Source organism: Dysidea avara, chromosome 12 (assembly GCF_963678975.1).
Source record: "Dysidea avara chromosome 12, odDysAvar1.4, whole genome shotgun sequence".
NCBI classification, from domain to species: domain Eukaryota; kingdom Metazoa; phylum Porifera; class Demospongiae; order Dictyoceratida; family Dysideidae; genus Dysidea; species Dysidea avara.
Genome location: NC_089283.1, coordinates 4,669,561 through 4,685,200, shown reverse-complemented (window position 1 = coordinate 4,685,200; position 15,640 = coordinate 4,669,561). Strand labels below are relative to the sequence as shown.

Below are 15,640 nucleotides of genomic sequence, written 5' to 3'. Positions count from 1 at the left end.
TATTTTTCATTAACGTCTTGTCGTGCAAATCGGCGAATATGCTTACAAATTACGAGATTTTTTGCTATATCTTCAAGGAAATGTCTTTTAAAGCTACAATACGCACTCTCAACCTTTCTTATTAACTGTACTCTAAACTAAAACCATCAGTGGCCGCATTGTCTGGAGCAATTTCCAGCCGCAGCATCGCGAAAATGAAATTTCGGACTCGAAAAAAGTTTCGATGCCAATGGAGCACACAGTAGCGATGCCAAAGTAACCCTCCCAGGTAAAACTGGTCTGTCATGGGTCCAACTACTACCACACCAAATATCATCGAATTCCAAAATTATTTGCCATCTGGCTGAGCTCGACGGCAGTCAAAAATGCCGATTTTATTCACTGACGGGAACTTTTACTAGCCAGATGTGCTAGTTTACTTCTCAAAAGCTTGATATACCCATAGCCAGTAGCTTTCATTCATAGGGTTGGTCTGGCAGCTCTTCTAGCGGCCTCAAATTCCGCCAAATTCCGATATCCATATTTTTTCCGATATCGACCCCTTTACAACTCGTTAAAGAAGTCTTGCACAGCAAACGTGATGCTTTGTCTCTCTAAAGTCATGCTGCATCCTTGTTCAGTTATATTCGTCCATAGGGTGGCACTGGCAGCTCTCTTATTGAGGCCAAAATCCATCGAAATGCCCATCTCACCATTTGTCATCAGCTTTCGAAAGTTTTACAAGTCAATTAAACATGCTGGTTTACCTCTCTACATCCTTGCTGGACCATTCAATATCACCTTCGTCTATGTAGGCAGCTTTCTTCAGTCCCTTGAAAACGTCAGAGCACGCCAATTGAGTGCAACCATCAATACCAGTTAATGCTTATTTTGTTTCATTGATTCCACGCAAGAATGACAGGAAAACCAGCAGAAATGTAATAGAGCGCAAATAGAGTTAGCCTAACTCTAAATATTGTACTCTAAAAAAACTCTACATGTTTATACAAATGATTACCGAAATGCAAATGCCGATTATCAAAAACCACAATCGAATTTCCATTCGTGTAGAGTTCCGAAGGTGGATATTTAGAACTAGACTAACTCCAGTTGGGTTATGTAATATTTCTGCTGGATTTTCGTGGAATCAATGAAACAAAATAAGCAGTAAGTGATGTTGATGGTTACGCCCAATTAGCGTGCTCTGACATTTTCAAGAGACTGAAGAAAGGTGTCTACACAGACGAAGGTGATTGAAACGTCCAGTAAAGATGTAGAGAGGAAAACAAGCATGTTTGACTAACGTAAAACGTCCTAAAACTGATGAGAAATGGTGAGGTGGGAATTTCGATGGATTTAGGCCTCGATAAGAGAGCCGCCATTGCCACTCTGTAGACGAATATAACTAAACAAGGATGCAGCATGACTTTATAGAGGCAAAGCATCACGTTTGCTGTACAAGATTTCTTTAACAGGTTGTAAATTAATCGATATCGGAAAAATTCGTGGATATCGGCATTTGGCGAATTTTGAGGTCATTAGAAGAGCTGCCAGACCAACCCTATGAATGAAAGCTACTGGCTATGGGTCTTGCAAGCTTTTGAGAAGTAAACTAGTACATCTGGCTAGTAAAAGTTCCCGTCAGTGAATAAAAACGGCATTTTTTACGAATTTTTGACAGCCGTCGAGCTCAGCCAGATGGCAAACAATTTTGGAATTCGATGATATTTGATGTGGTAGTAGTTGGACCCATGACAGACCAGTTTTACCTGGGAGGGTTACTTTGACATCGCTACTGTGTGCTCCAGTGGCATCAAAACGTTTTTCGAGTCCGAAATTTCATTTTCGCAATGTTGCGGCTGGAAGTTGCTCCAGACAATGCGGCCACTGATGGCTTTAGTTTAGAGTACAGTTAATAAGAAAGGTTGAGAGTGCGTATTGTAGCTTGAAAATACATTTTCTTAAAGATATAGCAAAAAATCTCGTAATTTGTAAGCATATTCGCTGATTTGCACGACAAGACGTTAATGAAAAATAACGCCAATCTGGCATTTTCTAAGTGGTACCAAGCCTAGCATTTGTGGGTGGTTTGGTAGTTGATTCTCGGAGGTCGAAATTTCACGTTGCGGACCCTAACTTAGAGTAATAAGTAGTCAGTATAGTGTACTGGTAGTTGTGTATGCCAAGTAGTACTTTCATTACATGGACTCTAAGTAGTGATTGAGCCTTGAGCTAATAATGTATGGCATTGTTATCAGGTGGTTACAGATCAACCAAGCTTACCAACCAATGCCTGTAACCTTTACCGGTTATCTGCACATGGGACAATGTTGGGATTTGAACTTTGATTAGTAGAAATGCCTGCTTTGTGCAGTTGCTGTATAGTATAGGTGAAGTGACATAGCCAACCTTACCGATTAGAACATTGGCTTGGTAATTGCAGGTTCCAGGTTCGATGCCCCCCCCCCCCCAACTGTAAGTTGCAATTTCCTTGAGCAAGAGACCTACCTACTATGACTGTATAACTGGGACTTGGGGAAGCTAGTGCCACTTAGTGGTGTCGGGGTTAGGAGCTCCATGGGCATTTACCGGTTGCTTGCAAAATGTAAAAACAAAATCACGTGCACATGTCACTTGAAGAATTTCTGATGAAAATTTGTGTTCTGCCTATCATATGACAATCAGAATACTTATACATCATGTTTTGCTGGCAAACTGTTAACTACAATCCTTGCTATATAGTTCAAGATATTCGTATCACAGGTCACGTGTTTGATCATGTATTGTTCTTATACATTTTTGCAATTAACCTGAAAAATCAGTAGAAACATGATCAGTATCCCAACTTCACGGCTTGTGTTGTACTCTTCTTGATGTTTTCCACGAACTCTATACAGCATTCTTCTTTTCGTCATTTAATAGCACTGTTGCACAGAATGTTCAGAAATTATGACTGGTATTCATTTGATACTTGACGTTTGTTTAGTAGAACAATTGCCTGTATCCTCCCTATTGTGTTGTGCATGTCAATCTTATACCGATTGTTTTATTTTGCAGAGTATTACAACAAGATGTCACAGAATTCACCAGCTTGGGCAATCCTGATGTAAGTGTTTGAGATTTTACTATAAAGTATATGCAGTCATGAACATGGTTATGTAAAAAAGTTGTAGGTGTTGATCGATCCAACTATTCTAAATGTCATTACTACTGTACAGTATTTCTTTATATAAAAGCCCGGTCTTGTATTTCCTTCCTAGCAGGATTGACACAGCCTGTAAATGTATCAGGCAGGCCCCAGTATTTATTTTCAAAGTGTGCTGGAAACTCCCTGGCTTATAATCGAGACAGGCATTTATTTGCATGTGGCTTTTATACGAAATATGGTATACATGTACCATGGAATTTATTAATCAGGGTACTTGAAAATAAGGACACCTGCATATTCTGGTCACTTTGTAATGGTTAACAGTTAAACTTATCTTCACTATAAGCATTAAAAATCTTCCCAGCATAGAATGATAAAGAATTTCTTGCTCTCAAAATAATGGAGTATGTGTTGTGCATATTAAGAGGACCATGTTCTAGATTACACATACTCCATAACAAGGAATACCCATCTACTCTTAAGTTACATGGAACTGAATTGAGCGTCCTTAGTAGGGAGCTTAATTTAAGTGGTGGTTATTTGCATTACCTACATAGGTTTGTAGTTGTAGATAAAGTAACCTCAGTGCCAGTAACTGTCTATCCAGTGCTTTTTTTTACAAAAATTGTCAGTAGTATGATCAGAGGAGGAAGGAAACAATTTAGGACTATTAAAAATACAAATAGTTGTTTTCTGGGACAAACTAAAATGAGTGGATGATGCGAAGTGTGATCACTTGTTTAAAGTATATACCTAGTTAGTGTTACAATGTTACGAGCGAAACACTATTTTATAGATTTCATTTTGGAAAACTAATTATAAGTGTTTTAACAAAAGAAATGCTGACACAAAGTGCAATCTGAATACAACAACCCCTGCTTGCTAGTGTTGTATTGTGACTATTGAGGTGCTTATGTGGTAAAATTCCAGATAGACTATGCAATTAACAAAATAGTTTTGCATGAGTAGGGCTTTTATAAAGTGTTACCGACCTCTGTATAATGATAATTAAAGTGGGTTGGGCACCAACTAGGCTTTAAAATAAAGGACGAAAACAACAAGACTGGAGGGGGCTGTATTGGCTCTTTAGAAAATGTAATGCATTAAAATTTGTAAAGAAAATCGTACATCCTTCCTCCTCACCCCATACACACAGACTAACACAACGATATTTACATCATTCTTTTCTGCTGAGCCAGAAGGATGCCAAGGCCCAAACTGTCATTTGAATGGCACCTCTCAAAACTATCTTTACAGTAGCAAGGAACATTATATTTATTAATTTGTGGTTATAATAGTACATGGAGATATTTGTTTATATAACTTTGGTTGTAAATATTGTTATTATTTTGTTTTATATGTAGCTACTTTCAGACATAAGCAGAAATGGGTGATAATAATTACAAACCAGCACTATCCCTACCCAAGGTGTATATTATGTGCTGAACCCTGGGACCAAGGACCTGCGGGATCCAACTTTTCTTGGAATTTTATACACTTCCCTGTGTTTACACGTTCAAGTCACATTTCATCTCGCATGGTCAGACCACTTCTATATCATCATTACCTCATATAATATCTATGATTAAAGCATCTTGAACAGTCTGGACTGGCTGCTCATTGGTTACCCCATGAATGCACTATTATATTACCTGATTGGAGACAAACTATTTTTACAAGAAGCGATCACTACTGGCTATACAAGCAGTTAGGCTTGTGTGCTTCTGCATGAAGGCAAAATGTTTAGTTTTTATAAAGGTCACTATGTGGCTGGATTCGCTGGAAGTGTGAAAATCAGCATCCATCAGGCCTGTGCTAACCAGTCTTTCAGAGTAGGCCGGCACTAAATGCTAGGCATCATATGAAGCATTGTGATGGAAAGTAAGTGGTCTGGCCATGCAAGTCTGGACGCTGGCATGTGACTTGGAGGTACCAATAAATATTGTGAGTTATAGTTGGTCCCCACCCAACTTTTCTGAGGACTCCTCAGTACTGCTTGTATTATGTACACTAGTAATCACTATTGTTATTTATATTCCAGGAGGTGAGAAGTCTATGTGATTGCAGGTGTGCTCATTCAGCACTGCCCGTTTTATAGTGAAGAACCTTTGGTGATGATGTCCAGATAGGGTCAACCTTAAGGCAGCAATCAATCTGTAAAGTTGTGAATTTGTGTAACTGACAATTTGATTGTAGCTAGCTATCTACAGTACCAGTGTTGTTCTTTACTTTACATAGGTATTAACTGACTGCAATGCTATTCAGTATTGGGGCCTGTGGCCTGTTTTTGTTTGAGCCTAGGTAAATTTTTTGATTGGTGTGTAGTTCCAAGACTGTAACATAGACGGAATAAATACAGTTGTGTATGAATTATGTTGTGTACATAGTTAGAATTTTTATGCCCCAAGTGTTAAGGTCACACATCTGGTGAATGTGTGGATAGTACATTTGATGAAATTACGTATCTCGCCACTTAAATAATTGTTTTGCAAGTCTTGTCTTTTCTATACCTCTCATGTTTTCTTTTTCACAGAAAATCTACTAGTGCCTTTCCATGCTCATCTTGTGTTAAGCTTACTCCACCTACCAATTCTCCCCTCACAGACCAAGGTCTGCCAGTCCACAGTCCAGGATGAGCATCCACCAGTCTTTATCTTGTCTGGCTGCTTCGTACTACAGTATAGCCTGACAGACCAAATTAAGTCTTAGAATAAATTTTTTTCCAACAGTTATGCACTTATATTGCCGAGCTATGCTGACTTTGTTCATGATTTGGATGTAGCATATCAATGGATAAAATCTTAATATTTAAAGGAAAAGTTGAAGGTAAAACTCTGATCCAATGATTTTAAGTTGTCATAGTTAGAGTGCAACAGGAAATTTTTGAGGTGATAAATTTGCATATTGAAATTCAGCAAGTTAAGAATCATTACAGCATAGCGGACCTACTTTACAACATGCAATGGGTGTGAACAAGTAATAACATCCACAACTCATTTTCTAAAGTGACAAACAGTAGGCAATTAGAATGTATACTATAAACTAATTGTGTGTTGTGTCTTCCCATAACCTTCAGTGTAGACAGCATGCAGTAGCTCCTTCGAACAGTAGATACCTGTACGGAATGTAAAAGAGGAGTTAAGAAACTTTTACAGTTGAGTAGGGACAGAAGCTAAAGTTTTGGTAGGGATCACAGAAGACAATCAAATCAGCAAGGGAAGCCATCACAAACCCACAAATTGACACTTCTAGATCAGTGGAGTAAGGAATTAGATAAAAGGTAATTCGACAATGCACATAATCTTGCAGCTGTGATGGTTGGCATAAGCCCATTTTAGGCCTAAATAATGTCTAACAGTGAAGAAACTGAGCCTTAAGTTGTGTTTGGCTGAAACCATCTTTTAGTCAATGCAAATTTAAGATTTAATAACCTCTCAGAAGCATTTCAGATCACTCTGAAAGCATATTTGGGCTTGATTTTGCCTACCCAGTGCAGCCAAGTAAATTTCAAGTGAGAATTTTAGCAGGAGATGTCAATCTACACTGTACATACCGTATAGTGGGAAATTTTCGAAAGGTTAAATTTTCGAAAAAGAGTGCTTGATTGGAAATTCGAAAAAATATTTTCAAAACAATGACTCTTTACCGCGCCGCACAGTAGATAATTAATTCACAGAGGAAACTAACAGTGCATGGTTGCGTTCATCACATACATAGCTGCTTTGATTGTTCAGTATAGCTAGATAAATGCCCAATCTAGCTTTGATAGAATCTTGTCTAGCTACCCTAGAGTCTTCCTTAATTTGTAGGTTGAACCATGTTGCTTGGCGGACTTTGCCTCAGAGGCCTGTGGAACGAGCTGCGGATTGAGCCATAGCTAAGTACATGGCGTTTTTCAGCCCATATAGACGTTTGCTGATAATTATAGTCTTTCCTAGTAATTTCTGGTCTCTCGAGCTTATAGGCTTCAGGACTTGTGGTGTCATTCGTGCTCACTCATATGCACGCGCATGCATGGTATCTAGCTATAGCTATATGGCTAGCTACTTGTTTGTGCCCCAGTGCCTAGCTATACACTAATACCTTATTATTTTATTTATTATTATTATTAGTGCTTTACAGTGACCAGCACTGAAGGTCTGACAGCAACATGTGCTGCAGCCTTAGGATTACCTAACCTACAAGGACTTAGACCTAGTGACTTGACTTCGTGACTTGACTTACTGACTGAATAAGGTGTAACAGAAAAGAGCTCGAGGCCAAAGTAAGGAAAAAAATCCCTCCAACCCCAGGATTCGAACTGCAGGTCACCCAATGTCTAGTCGGGGCCACACTCAGTCTTCCTCCAGGAGGGATGGATTTTCTTCCTTAAACCTAAAGTATTTATTATTAGTGCTTTACAGTGACCAGCACTGAAGGTCAAAGATACATTAGGCCTATAGCTAACTGATATTAGTAAAAACTATGTATGCATGCACTCGCAAAAATCATTTATACATACCTAACCATACTTTCTTTGATTGTCATTTCAAAGCCGGGATGTACTATTTTCAAAAAAATATTTTCGAAAACACATTGTTATTTTCGAATTTTTCGAATATTTAACCTTTCGAAAATTTCCGAAAATTTCCCGCTATAAGGTACATCATCCTTACTAGCCTGTACTGAATGAACTGAACAAGTGATGATGTTTGATTGATGATTTGATTGTCTATATGGTATATACGTACATCACTAAAACTTTGTGAAAATAGACTTACCTCAGTGGTATCTTGAGGACTTACATGTCATCCCAACAATACAAGCATCTCTGTGCCACTAGCACCTACAGTAATACGAAGAAGAACATTCACTACTTGTGAAAGCAGTTGCTTCTCTAACACAATATGTAGGTGATTTTGTGAACCAGACCCTCCAGTCAACATGTTGAATTGTTGGAAACTAATGATAAACACCATAGTCCCTGTCTAAGGTAACCCGAAACACTCCTTGCAATGAGTAATGGATGTTTAATATATTATATGCTAGCTACAAAAAGAGTACAGTATATAATAGAAACCAAGAGTGTCGAACGGTATATTAGCCTGTGATTAATGATCGCATATAATAACATGGATATTTCAGTAATTGTTCATTTATGTGAAATGATAATTTGAAATGTGTACGTGACAACGGGCCTTTGTTCGCCAGTTTTCTGTGTTATTCAACCAAGTATTCAACAGTTATTGTACAAGGAAAGTGTAGTAAGGACCCCCAGTTCGCTAAAACAATGGTTGAACAAATGAGAGTGTTGCCACACCTTCAGGGATCCACTTAGCGATTCCAGAACTTTAATGTTAGCTATTTCCCCTTTAATGCTATCATGTTTCCACTGGCCGAATTGGGCTAAATACGGCAACCCTTAATGGCACTATAAACGAACAACTACTGAAATATCCACGTTACTTCACGCAATCATTTATCATGGGTAATACACCCGTTCAGTATTCTTGGTTTCTATTATATACTCTCGCTACAAATTATGAATTGGACTTTGTTATAGGTTGTGAACAGATAAATCATGCAAGTATCACTCATTTACACCCATGTCAATGTACATTAAAGCACACCAATGTACAAATGTGACAATTTACAACCAAAGTTATAACAGGTAGTTCCATTTATGACTGCACCAAATTAAGCAGTAAACGCATGTTCCTAGGTAGTAGTAGTTTTACATCGCCAAAAATTAAATAAGATTACACACACAACAAATACCCAGTGATTGCAATTTATATGATGGTGACTTTAGTAAGGAGCTTAATTTAAGCCCCCACATACTAGGGGCTGGAAACTAGCCACCTGCTACTGAGGATGTGGTCACCATTAATTTGAAAGCAAAATCTACAGCATTACATGCTGGAAAAATATTAAATACCCATAGTGAAGGGAACGTTCGATAAGTTAAGACTATTACTATAGTGTTCTTGTGATACTTTAGGATGGTCATATCGTGTACGATCAACACTTTCAATTTTTTTTATAAAACCATGTCCAAAGACTGGACATGGTCTATATTAAACAAATTATACACTTACATCAGGATTGTTCAAACTGGTGAATTCTCTGACATCTTGTTTTAATACTCTGCAAAATAAAACAAACAATCAGTATAAGGCACAACACAATAGGGAGGATACAAGTAATTGTTCAACTAAACAAATCAAATAAATACCAGGCATAATTTCCAAACATTCTGTGTGTAACACTGCTATTAAACTATGAAATGAAGAACATTGTACAGAGCTCATCATGGAAAGCATCAAGAAGAGTATAACACAAGCCATGAAATTCAATCATCTGGGACACTGAACACGCTTTTACCAATTTTGCATAAATGTATAAGAACAATACATGATCAAACACGTGACCTGTGATACGAATATCTTGAACTATATAGCAAGGATTGTAGTTAACAGTTTGCCAGCAAAACATGATGTATAAGTATACTGATTGTCATATGATAGGCAGAACACAAATTTTCATCAGAAATTCTTCAAGTGAAATGTGCACGTGATTTTGTTTACATTTTGCAAGCAACCGGTAATGCCCATGGAGCTCCTAACCCCGACACCACTAAGTGACACTAGCTTCCCCAAGTCCCAGTTATACAGTCATAGTAGGTAGGTCTCTTGCTCAAGGAAATTGCAACTTACAGTTGGAGTGGGGGGGGGGGCATCGAACCTGGAACCTGCAATTACCAAGCCAATGCTCTAATCGGTAAGGTTGGCTATGTCACTTCACCTATACTATACAGCAACAGCACAAAGCAGGCATTTCTACTAATCAAAGTTCAAATCCCAACATTGTCCCATGTGCAGATAACCGGTAAAGGTTACGGTTACAGGCATTGGTTGGTAAGCTTGGTTGATTTGTAACCACCTGATGACAATGCCATACATTATTAGCTCAAGGCTCAATCACTACTTAGAATTCATGTAATGAAAGTGCTACTTGGCATACACAACTACCAGTACACTATACTGACTACTTATTACTCTAAGTATTTAACTCACTACTCAGTTAGTTAGCATAGCCACACAACTTGAGTTTTATAATACCTTCCATGAAGCAGAAGCCAAGATATAGGGTAGCTTGAGGTTACCTGTTATACATATCCACTCCACTGTAAAAAAATCTTTAAATAAAGGTCACTCAATCGTCATTGTTACGCAGAAAACTTGTTGACCACAAAACGGCTTGTGCGGTGATCACGTGACAACCCAGTTTCCTGTATTACGTAATTTTGTGGTTGAGCAAGTCTGTACATAACGAGATTGATATACAATTGCTCGACAGTTGCGTTACAGGCGAAGAAACCAAACAATGACTGCTGTAGTGTACAAACAGTTCTACGCTAAACTAGTGAAGACACTACCAATGAATGATGTCAGTTTCATTGCAGAGTTATACTCGCGTGATCTCCTTCCTGGTGATGTTAAAAAGATGAAGTGAAGTCAAAAGCTACTCGAGCAAGCAAAACAGCATATTTTCTGGATAACGTGATCGAGCCATCTTTGGAAAATACTTTTGGTAGTTTTAATAAGCTCCTTAAAGTGATGAAGGATAGTGAGTATAATGATGTGAAGGAGTTGGCCAAACTGATTACAACTAGATTGTTGGAAGGAGAAGTGAACACTGATACTAGTTAGTTGATGTGATTACTTTGTAGCGTGCTGGAATGTGTTACTGTACTCTACAGGTCTCCATTCCACCACATGTGACTACACTACTGAGAAGAAGACATCACCACTAAATGAAGCAATTGAAACTATACGGGCCAGATATCTCAGACAACGGCCCATCTCAAAAACCAACTGGCCAAAACATCATGTGATCCAGTATGTGAGGTTGGCCCTTGTGGAGAAGGAAGACATCACTATAGGAGACGATAATTTGAATGAGATAACTAAATTAACTCTACAAGGTGAAGTAGATAAGATCTTGAAGAGGAAGGAGCCACTTGGTGACCTAAAGGACATCTTCAACAAGCCTTGTCCTCGACTAATACTAATAATGGGAGCCCCAGGTGAGTATTACAAAGTATTAGTAGTAGTGATGTAATATGAGTTGTGTAGGTATAGGCAAGACGACCCTTGCCAATGAGATCTGTGTGAAGTGGGCCAGGGATGGATTTTTAGCAGAAGATTTTGATGTTGTGTTGTTTATTCCACTGAGGTCAGCTCAAGGGAGATCAGTTGAAGAAGTGATGGTGAGACACATTGGTGAAGAGGAGGCATACAAACAAGTAATGAAATCAAGAGGGGAGAGGTGTCTGATAATATTTGAGGGACTAGATGAAATTGCATTCAGTCGTCAAACAAGTGATGATTTTTTGCTACGTGTGATAAAAGAATGTACACTACTGGAACTAGCAACAATACTGATTACATCAAGACCTCATGCCTGTAAAAATGTCGATGCTGGCCGGACAGTGGAAATCATAGGATTTGGTCACAATGAAATTAAACAATTTTCAGAGAAATCTTTTTTGGATACCCAAACTGTTAAAGAATTTGAACTACAACTAAAAGAGTTCCCACATATTCATAGTCTTTGCTATACTCCCATGAATTTGGTAATGATTATACGAATATTTCAGGCAAAGAAGAAGCTTCCATCAACTGTTACTGAGTTATATAAACTTTTCTTGATAATGACACTGCAAAGAGAAAGGAAAGGTAAGAACCCATATGAATTGGTTTTAGTTGAGGAAGCACCATCAGCCAGTGTGGAGAAGTTACACAGGATGTTGGAACATATACCCAAAGAGGCTATAAGAACTGTTTTTATTCTGAGCAGATTGGCGTTTCGTAGTTTCTTTGACTGGTACAGTGAAGACCATTATTGGAAAGACCCAAAAATCATCTTTACAATGGAGAACCTCATCCAGTGTGGTATAGAGGTGACAACTGACTGGGATGGATATGGTTTGTTGAAAGTTGAAAAAATTGACGACATACCTGTTGACACTATTACGTACAATTTTGCTCACCTTACCATTCAAGAGTTTTTGTGTGCAGTTTACATGTCAACATTGTCAGACCAAGAACAACAGCGTATACTGAGTGAACACTTTGATGATTATCCTAATGTGTTAATTTTCTTGTGTGGCCTAACAAGATTAGTGTCTCCTGGAACATCACAATTTGTTTACAAAATGTTACAAGGTGGTTATGATAATAGAGTTGTTACTGCAGTAAAATGTGTTTATGAGGGACAACAAACTAGTACACCTCAGTCAGTTACTCCTTTTGAATTGAATTTGAGTTTCACTACTTTGCAGCCATATGACTGTCTCTGTGTCTCCTATGTATTATCATGTTATCCAGTGATAAAGTTGGATATAAGATGGTGCCTTATTGGAGACACTGGGGCAGAGATGTTGATAAAACATTATCCCAACAAGAACAACAGTGGTCATGTACTACAAGAATTGATCCTTCATGGTAATGATCTCACTGTGACTGGAGTAGAACATAATATTATGAAGATTGTGATGAAAAGTTAGTCCCACTATTAACTGTTGATATACTGTGTGATGTTTGTGTGTTAGTGAATTGACAACACCTCACTGAGCTGTATGTGTTTGTAATGTGTACTGTTATCATTATATAGGTAGTGCCTCATTAAGAGTGTTAGAAGTTGGTCGTAATCCTTTCAGAGATGACGGGATATCATTGATAGTAGAACATCTCCATGGTAACACTACCCTGACTGAACTTAGTGTGCACAATTGTGGCTTATCAGCTAAAGGTACTATATAGTGTAATATGTAGTGTTATACTGTATACAGTGTATGTGGAGTATTTGTAGGATGTCAGTTTTGTGAGGTGTTGACCTTTTCACAGTTTAATTTCACCAATGACTACAAGTCCAGTTCATACAGAACTAATGTTACACATGTAACTTTACAAAACTGATGTTAACTACACATACATTAGTAAAGTGTGAGGGATTCCTCCACATTGTGTTGTTGTTGTTGTGATGTATTTATATGGTTACCATATAATTGTTAAATATTGACAGTTACAAATTGTTTATAATCACTACAGGTGCCAGTTCTGTTGGCAGATTTTTGAAGAATTCCTCCCTACAATGCCTTGACATGAGTAGCAATCCTATTAGTGATGATGGGATATCACTGATAGTAGAGGGACTCCAGTGTAACAAGACCCTCACTGAACTGTATGTGATGGAATGTGGATTATCAGCTAAAGGTACAACATGTAATAGTTGTAACACTGGTGGGAGTGGTTTACCTGATATGTACACACTCACCCTTGGGCCTCATGCGTACATGTCAGACAAAACACAACCACATGTGTTACAAATAACATGTTTCACTTCATTGAAGTACTGGAAACTACAACACAGTACTGAAGTAGTACATGTGGTACAATCAGTAACTTACCAAGTGTGTCACATGTACTAGTTCAGACTAACACATTGCTGTTTGGTATAGGTTACACTTTCCCAGAATTTATTTTTTATATTGCAACATTTTTGATGGCAACTTACAACTTTTATAATTCAACTAAGAAATGTGTAATGGCATTCTTTGTCATTATGTATGAGTATAAAGGAGCTTGTTTGTGTGTCCACTAATATTTTCACCTTGAAAGTTTCTATGGTAACAGAAAGGTAATGGATGATCTGACACTTCTCCACCAAATTAGGTCATTGTTAGTAAATTGTGAAACTTATTCCTCATGAGAACATGTAGTAATTGTTATTGTCTACTGATCACTACAGGTGCCAGGTGTATTGGTGAACTACTACAAGAGAATACTGTACTAGAAGTGCTTTTGATGGGATGGGATAATATTGGTGATGATGGCATCACTATCATTGCAGGAGTTCTTGGTAAGAGCAGGATCAAGGAACTGCATGTACAGAAGTGTGGTATTACTGTTACTGGAGCAAAAGAACTAGCCACAGGATTATCACTCAACTCTAGTATTACAGTATTAGGTGTGCAGATTAATCCCATCACTGTGGAGGGAGCTCGTCTGATACTACAATCAGCTGTGAATAACAGAGTCTGTGAAGGAGTGGTGATAGATGGTGAATACAAGAAAGACAATGAAGTACAAAAGATGATGAATATCCTGGAAACCAGACAAAAGGTAGATACTGATATAACATGGTATAACTGTTGTCATGGTTACTAGGCCAAGAGGGATAACAACTCTAGATCTACTGATGATGGAGAAGACAAGGGGTTAGTGGTTGATACATGTTATTATTGTTACCATGGTAACTACAGGTTCAACAACATAATTTAACTGACCACACCCTCCTGGATCAGGTGAGCTGCTGTTATGTTGTACATGACTACTAATACAAACATGTTCTCTTATTATCTGTAGGAAACTATTAACACCAGTGAAAACAAGATTCGAAGAACATTTGAAATAACATAAAATTGGTTGTAAATTTTTTTTTGTAATCATTTAAATTCATTTAGTGCAAATAATTATTTTGTTATCTTTCGGAATCATATTATTCCAGATCTTGTAATTGTAAACCGATTTGCAAAGATGATTCTGGGTGGGGGGGAGCCCCTCAAGGTACCATGGCCCTCTTGCTAAAATTATCTTTTTAAAAATCTTGTGGAAATGTACATTTGCATTATATTTTTAGCATTTTTCATGTTGTTAGCATAATTATTAGCTGTTTTCAAACCTTCAAATTGCAAAATTCCTACAGCTTCTTGGGGTTGTACCCCCATACCTCCCTGAAATCCTATAGCCATACAATAATAGTCATGCTGTTCCTTACTTGCCCTCCCTGTAGGTCAGGTCTAGAATTGCCACTGGTTATCGTCATGATCAGATGTGCAGTGCAGAGTTGTGTGGGTTCATGTAATAACTACATTGCCTACAGGGATGGGATCACATGACAAGGTGTACACAACCAACTCCACCCATCTCTTATACAAGTATATATCACATGTCAAATATGTTCAGGATTACCAAAATTCTCTCAGGGATTTCCCAAAATTTTCTCATATTGTGTTCCCATTATGCTCCTAGTTAGGTTAACAACATTTCTTTGAATTGTCTTCTAATTATTTTGATCAGCTGCAGTGAATGCTCTATTAGAGTGTTTCACTTAAAAATGACTTCTATTATACTGCTGCAATGCTCTGTTGCAGTTTCCACCGACTGTTCTATTAGGGAGTATTGATCTATTTTTCATGGAATTACTTATAAGCTCCATGGTTTGAAATTTCACCTAATAGGTTACCATTATGCTGGCATAGCACTCCATGCTTTTTATTATGCCAACGCAGGTCTACTGAATGGACCACATACTCTATTAGACAAATTTACTGTTCTATCAGAACATGTTGACCTTTCCCTATGACAATGAGTAATCACTGATGTATTTTTCTGTATCTTCATAACTAGCAATTTGCAGTATAATACATGCTAGAACCACTTAACCAATTAATCCACCAGATATTTT

At 37.9% G+C, this 15,640-nt stretch overlaps 1 protein-coding gene and 2 long non-coding RNA genes across 7 annotated transcripts; 2 read left to right on the top strand and 1 right to left on the bottom strand.

The window, feature by feature from the left end:
- Positions 1-865: 865 nt before the first annotated feature.
- Positions 866-5,382, top strand: LOC136240238 (uncharacterized). Of its 3 annotated transcripts, XR_010693751.1 has the most exons (4): positions 866-1,146; positions 1,198-1,228; positions 3,037-3,085; positions 5,169-5,382. It is a non-coding gene; the product is annotated as an uncharacterized lncRNA (long non-coding RNA). The 3 variants fall into 3 exon arrangements; XR_010693750.1 differs by lacking the exon at positions 1,198-1,228 and having other exon boundaries at positions 892-1,146; XR_010693749.1 differs by lacking the exons at positions 866-1,146; positions 1,198-1,228 and having other exon boundaries at positions 1,942-3,085.
- Positions 5,383-6,107: 725 nt separating this feature from the next.
- On the bottom strand, positions 6,108-10,455 carry LOC136240236 (uncharacterized). The gene is made up of 4 exons (XR_010693747.1): positions 10,183-10,455; positions 9,205-9,253; positions 7,888-7,952; positions 6,108-6,242 (listed from the first exon to the last, which is right to left on the bottom strand). It is a non-coding gene; the product is annotated as an uncharacterized lncRNA (long non-coding RNA).
- Positions 10,415-14,696, top strand: LOC136240224 (protein NLRC3-like). 3 transcript variants are annotated; one of them, XM_066031146.1, is made up of 9 exons: positions 10,415-10,813; positions 10,869-11,195; positions 11,245-12,672; positions 12,785-12,922; positions 13,222-13,386; positions 13,922-14,295; positions 14,341-14,390; positions 14,436-14,477; positions 14,539-14,696. In XM_066031146.1, the coding sequence occupies exons 1-8, from the start codon at positions 10,726-10,728 to the stop codon at positions 14,452-14,454; spliced, it is 2,589 nt and encodes an 862-aa protein (XP_065887218.1). In that variant the 5' UTR covers positions 10,415-10,725; the 3' UTR covers positions 14,455-14,477; positions 14,539-14,696. The 3 variants fall into 3 exon arrangements, with proteins under 3 accessions (XP_065887218.1, XP_065887219.1, XP_065887217.1); XM_066031147.1 differs by having other exon boundaries at positions 14,341-14,392; positions 14,439-14,477; XM_066031145.1 differs by having other exon boundaries at positions 14,341-14,477.
- The last annotated feature ends 944 nt before the right edge of the window (positions 14,697-15,640 follow it).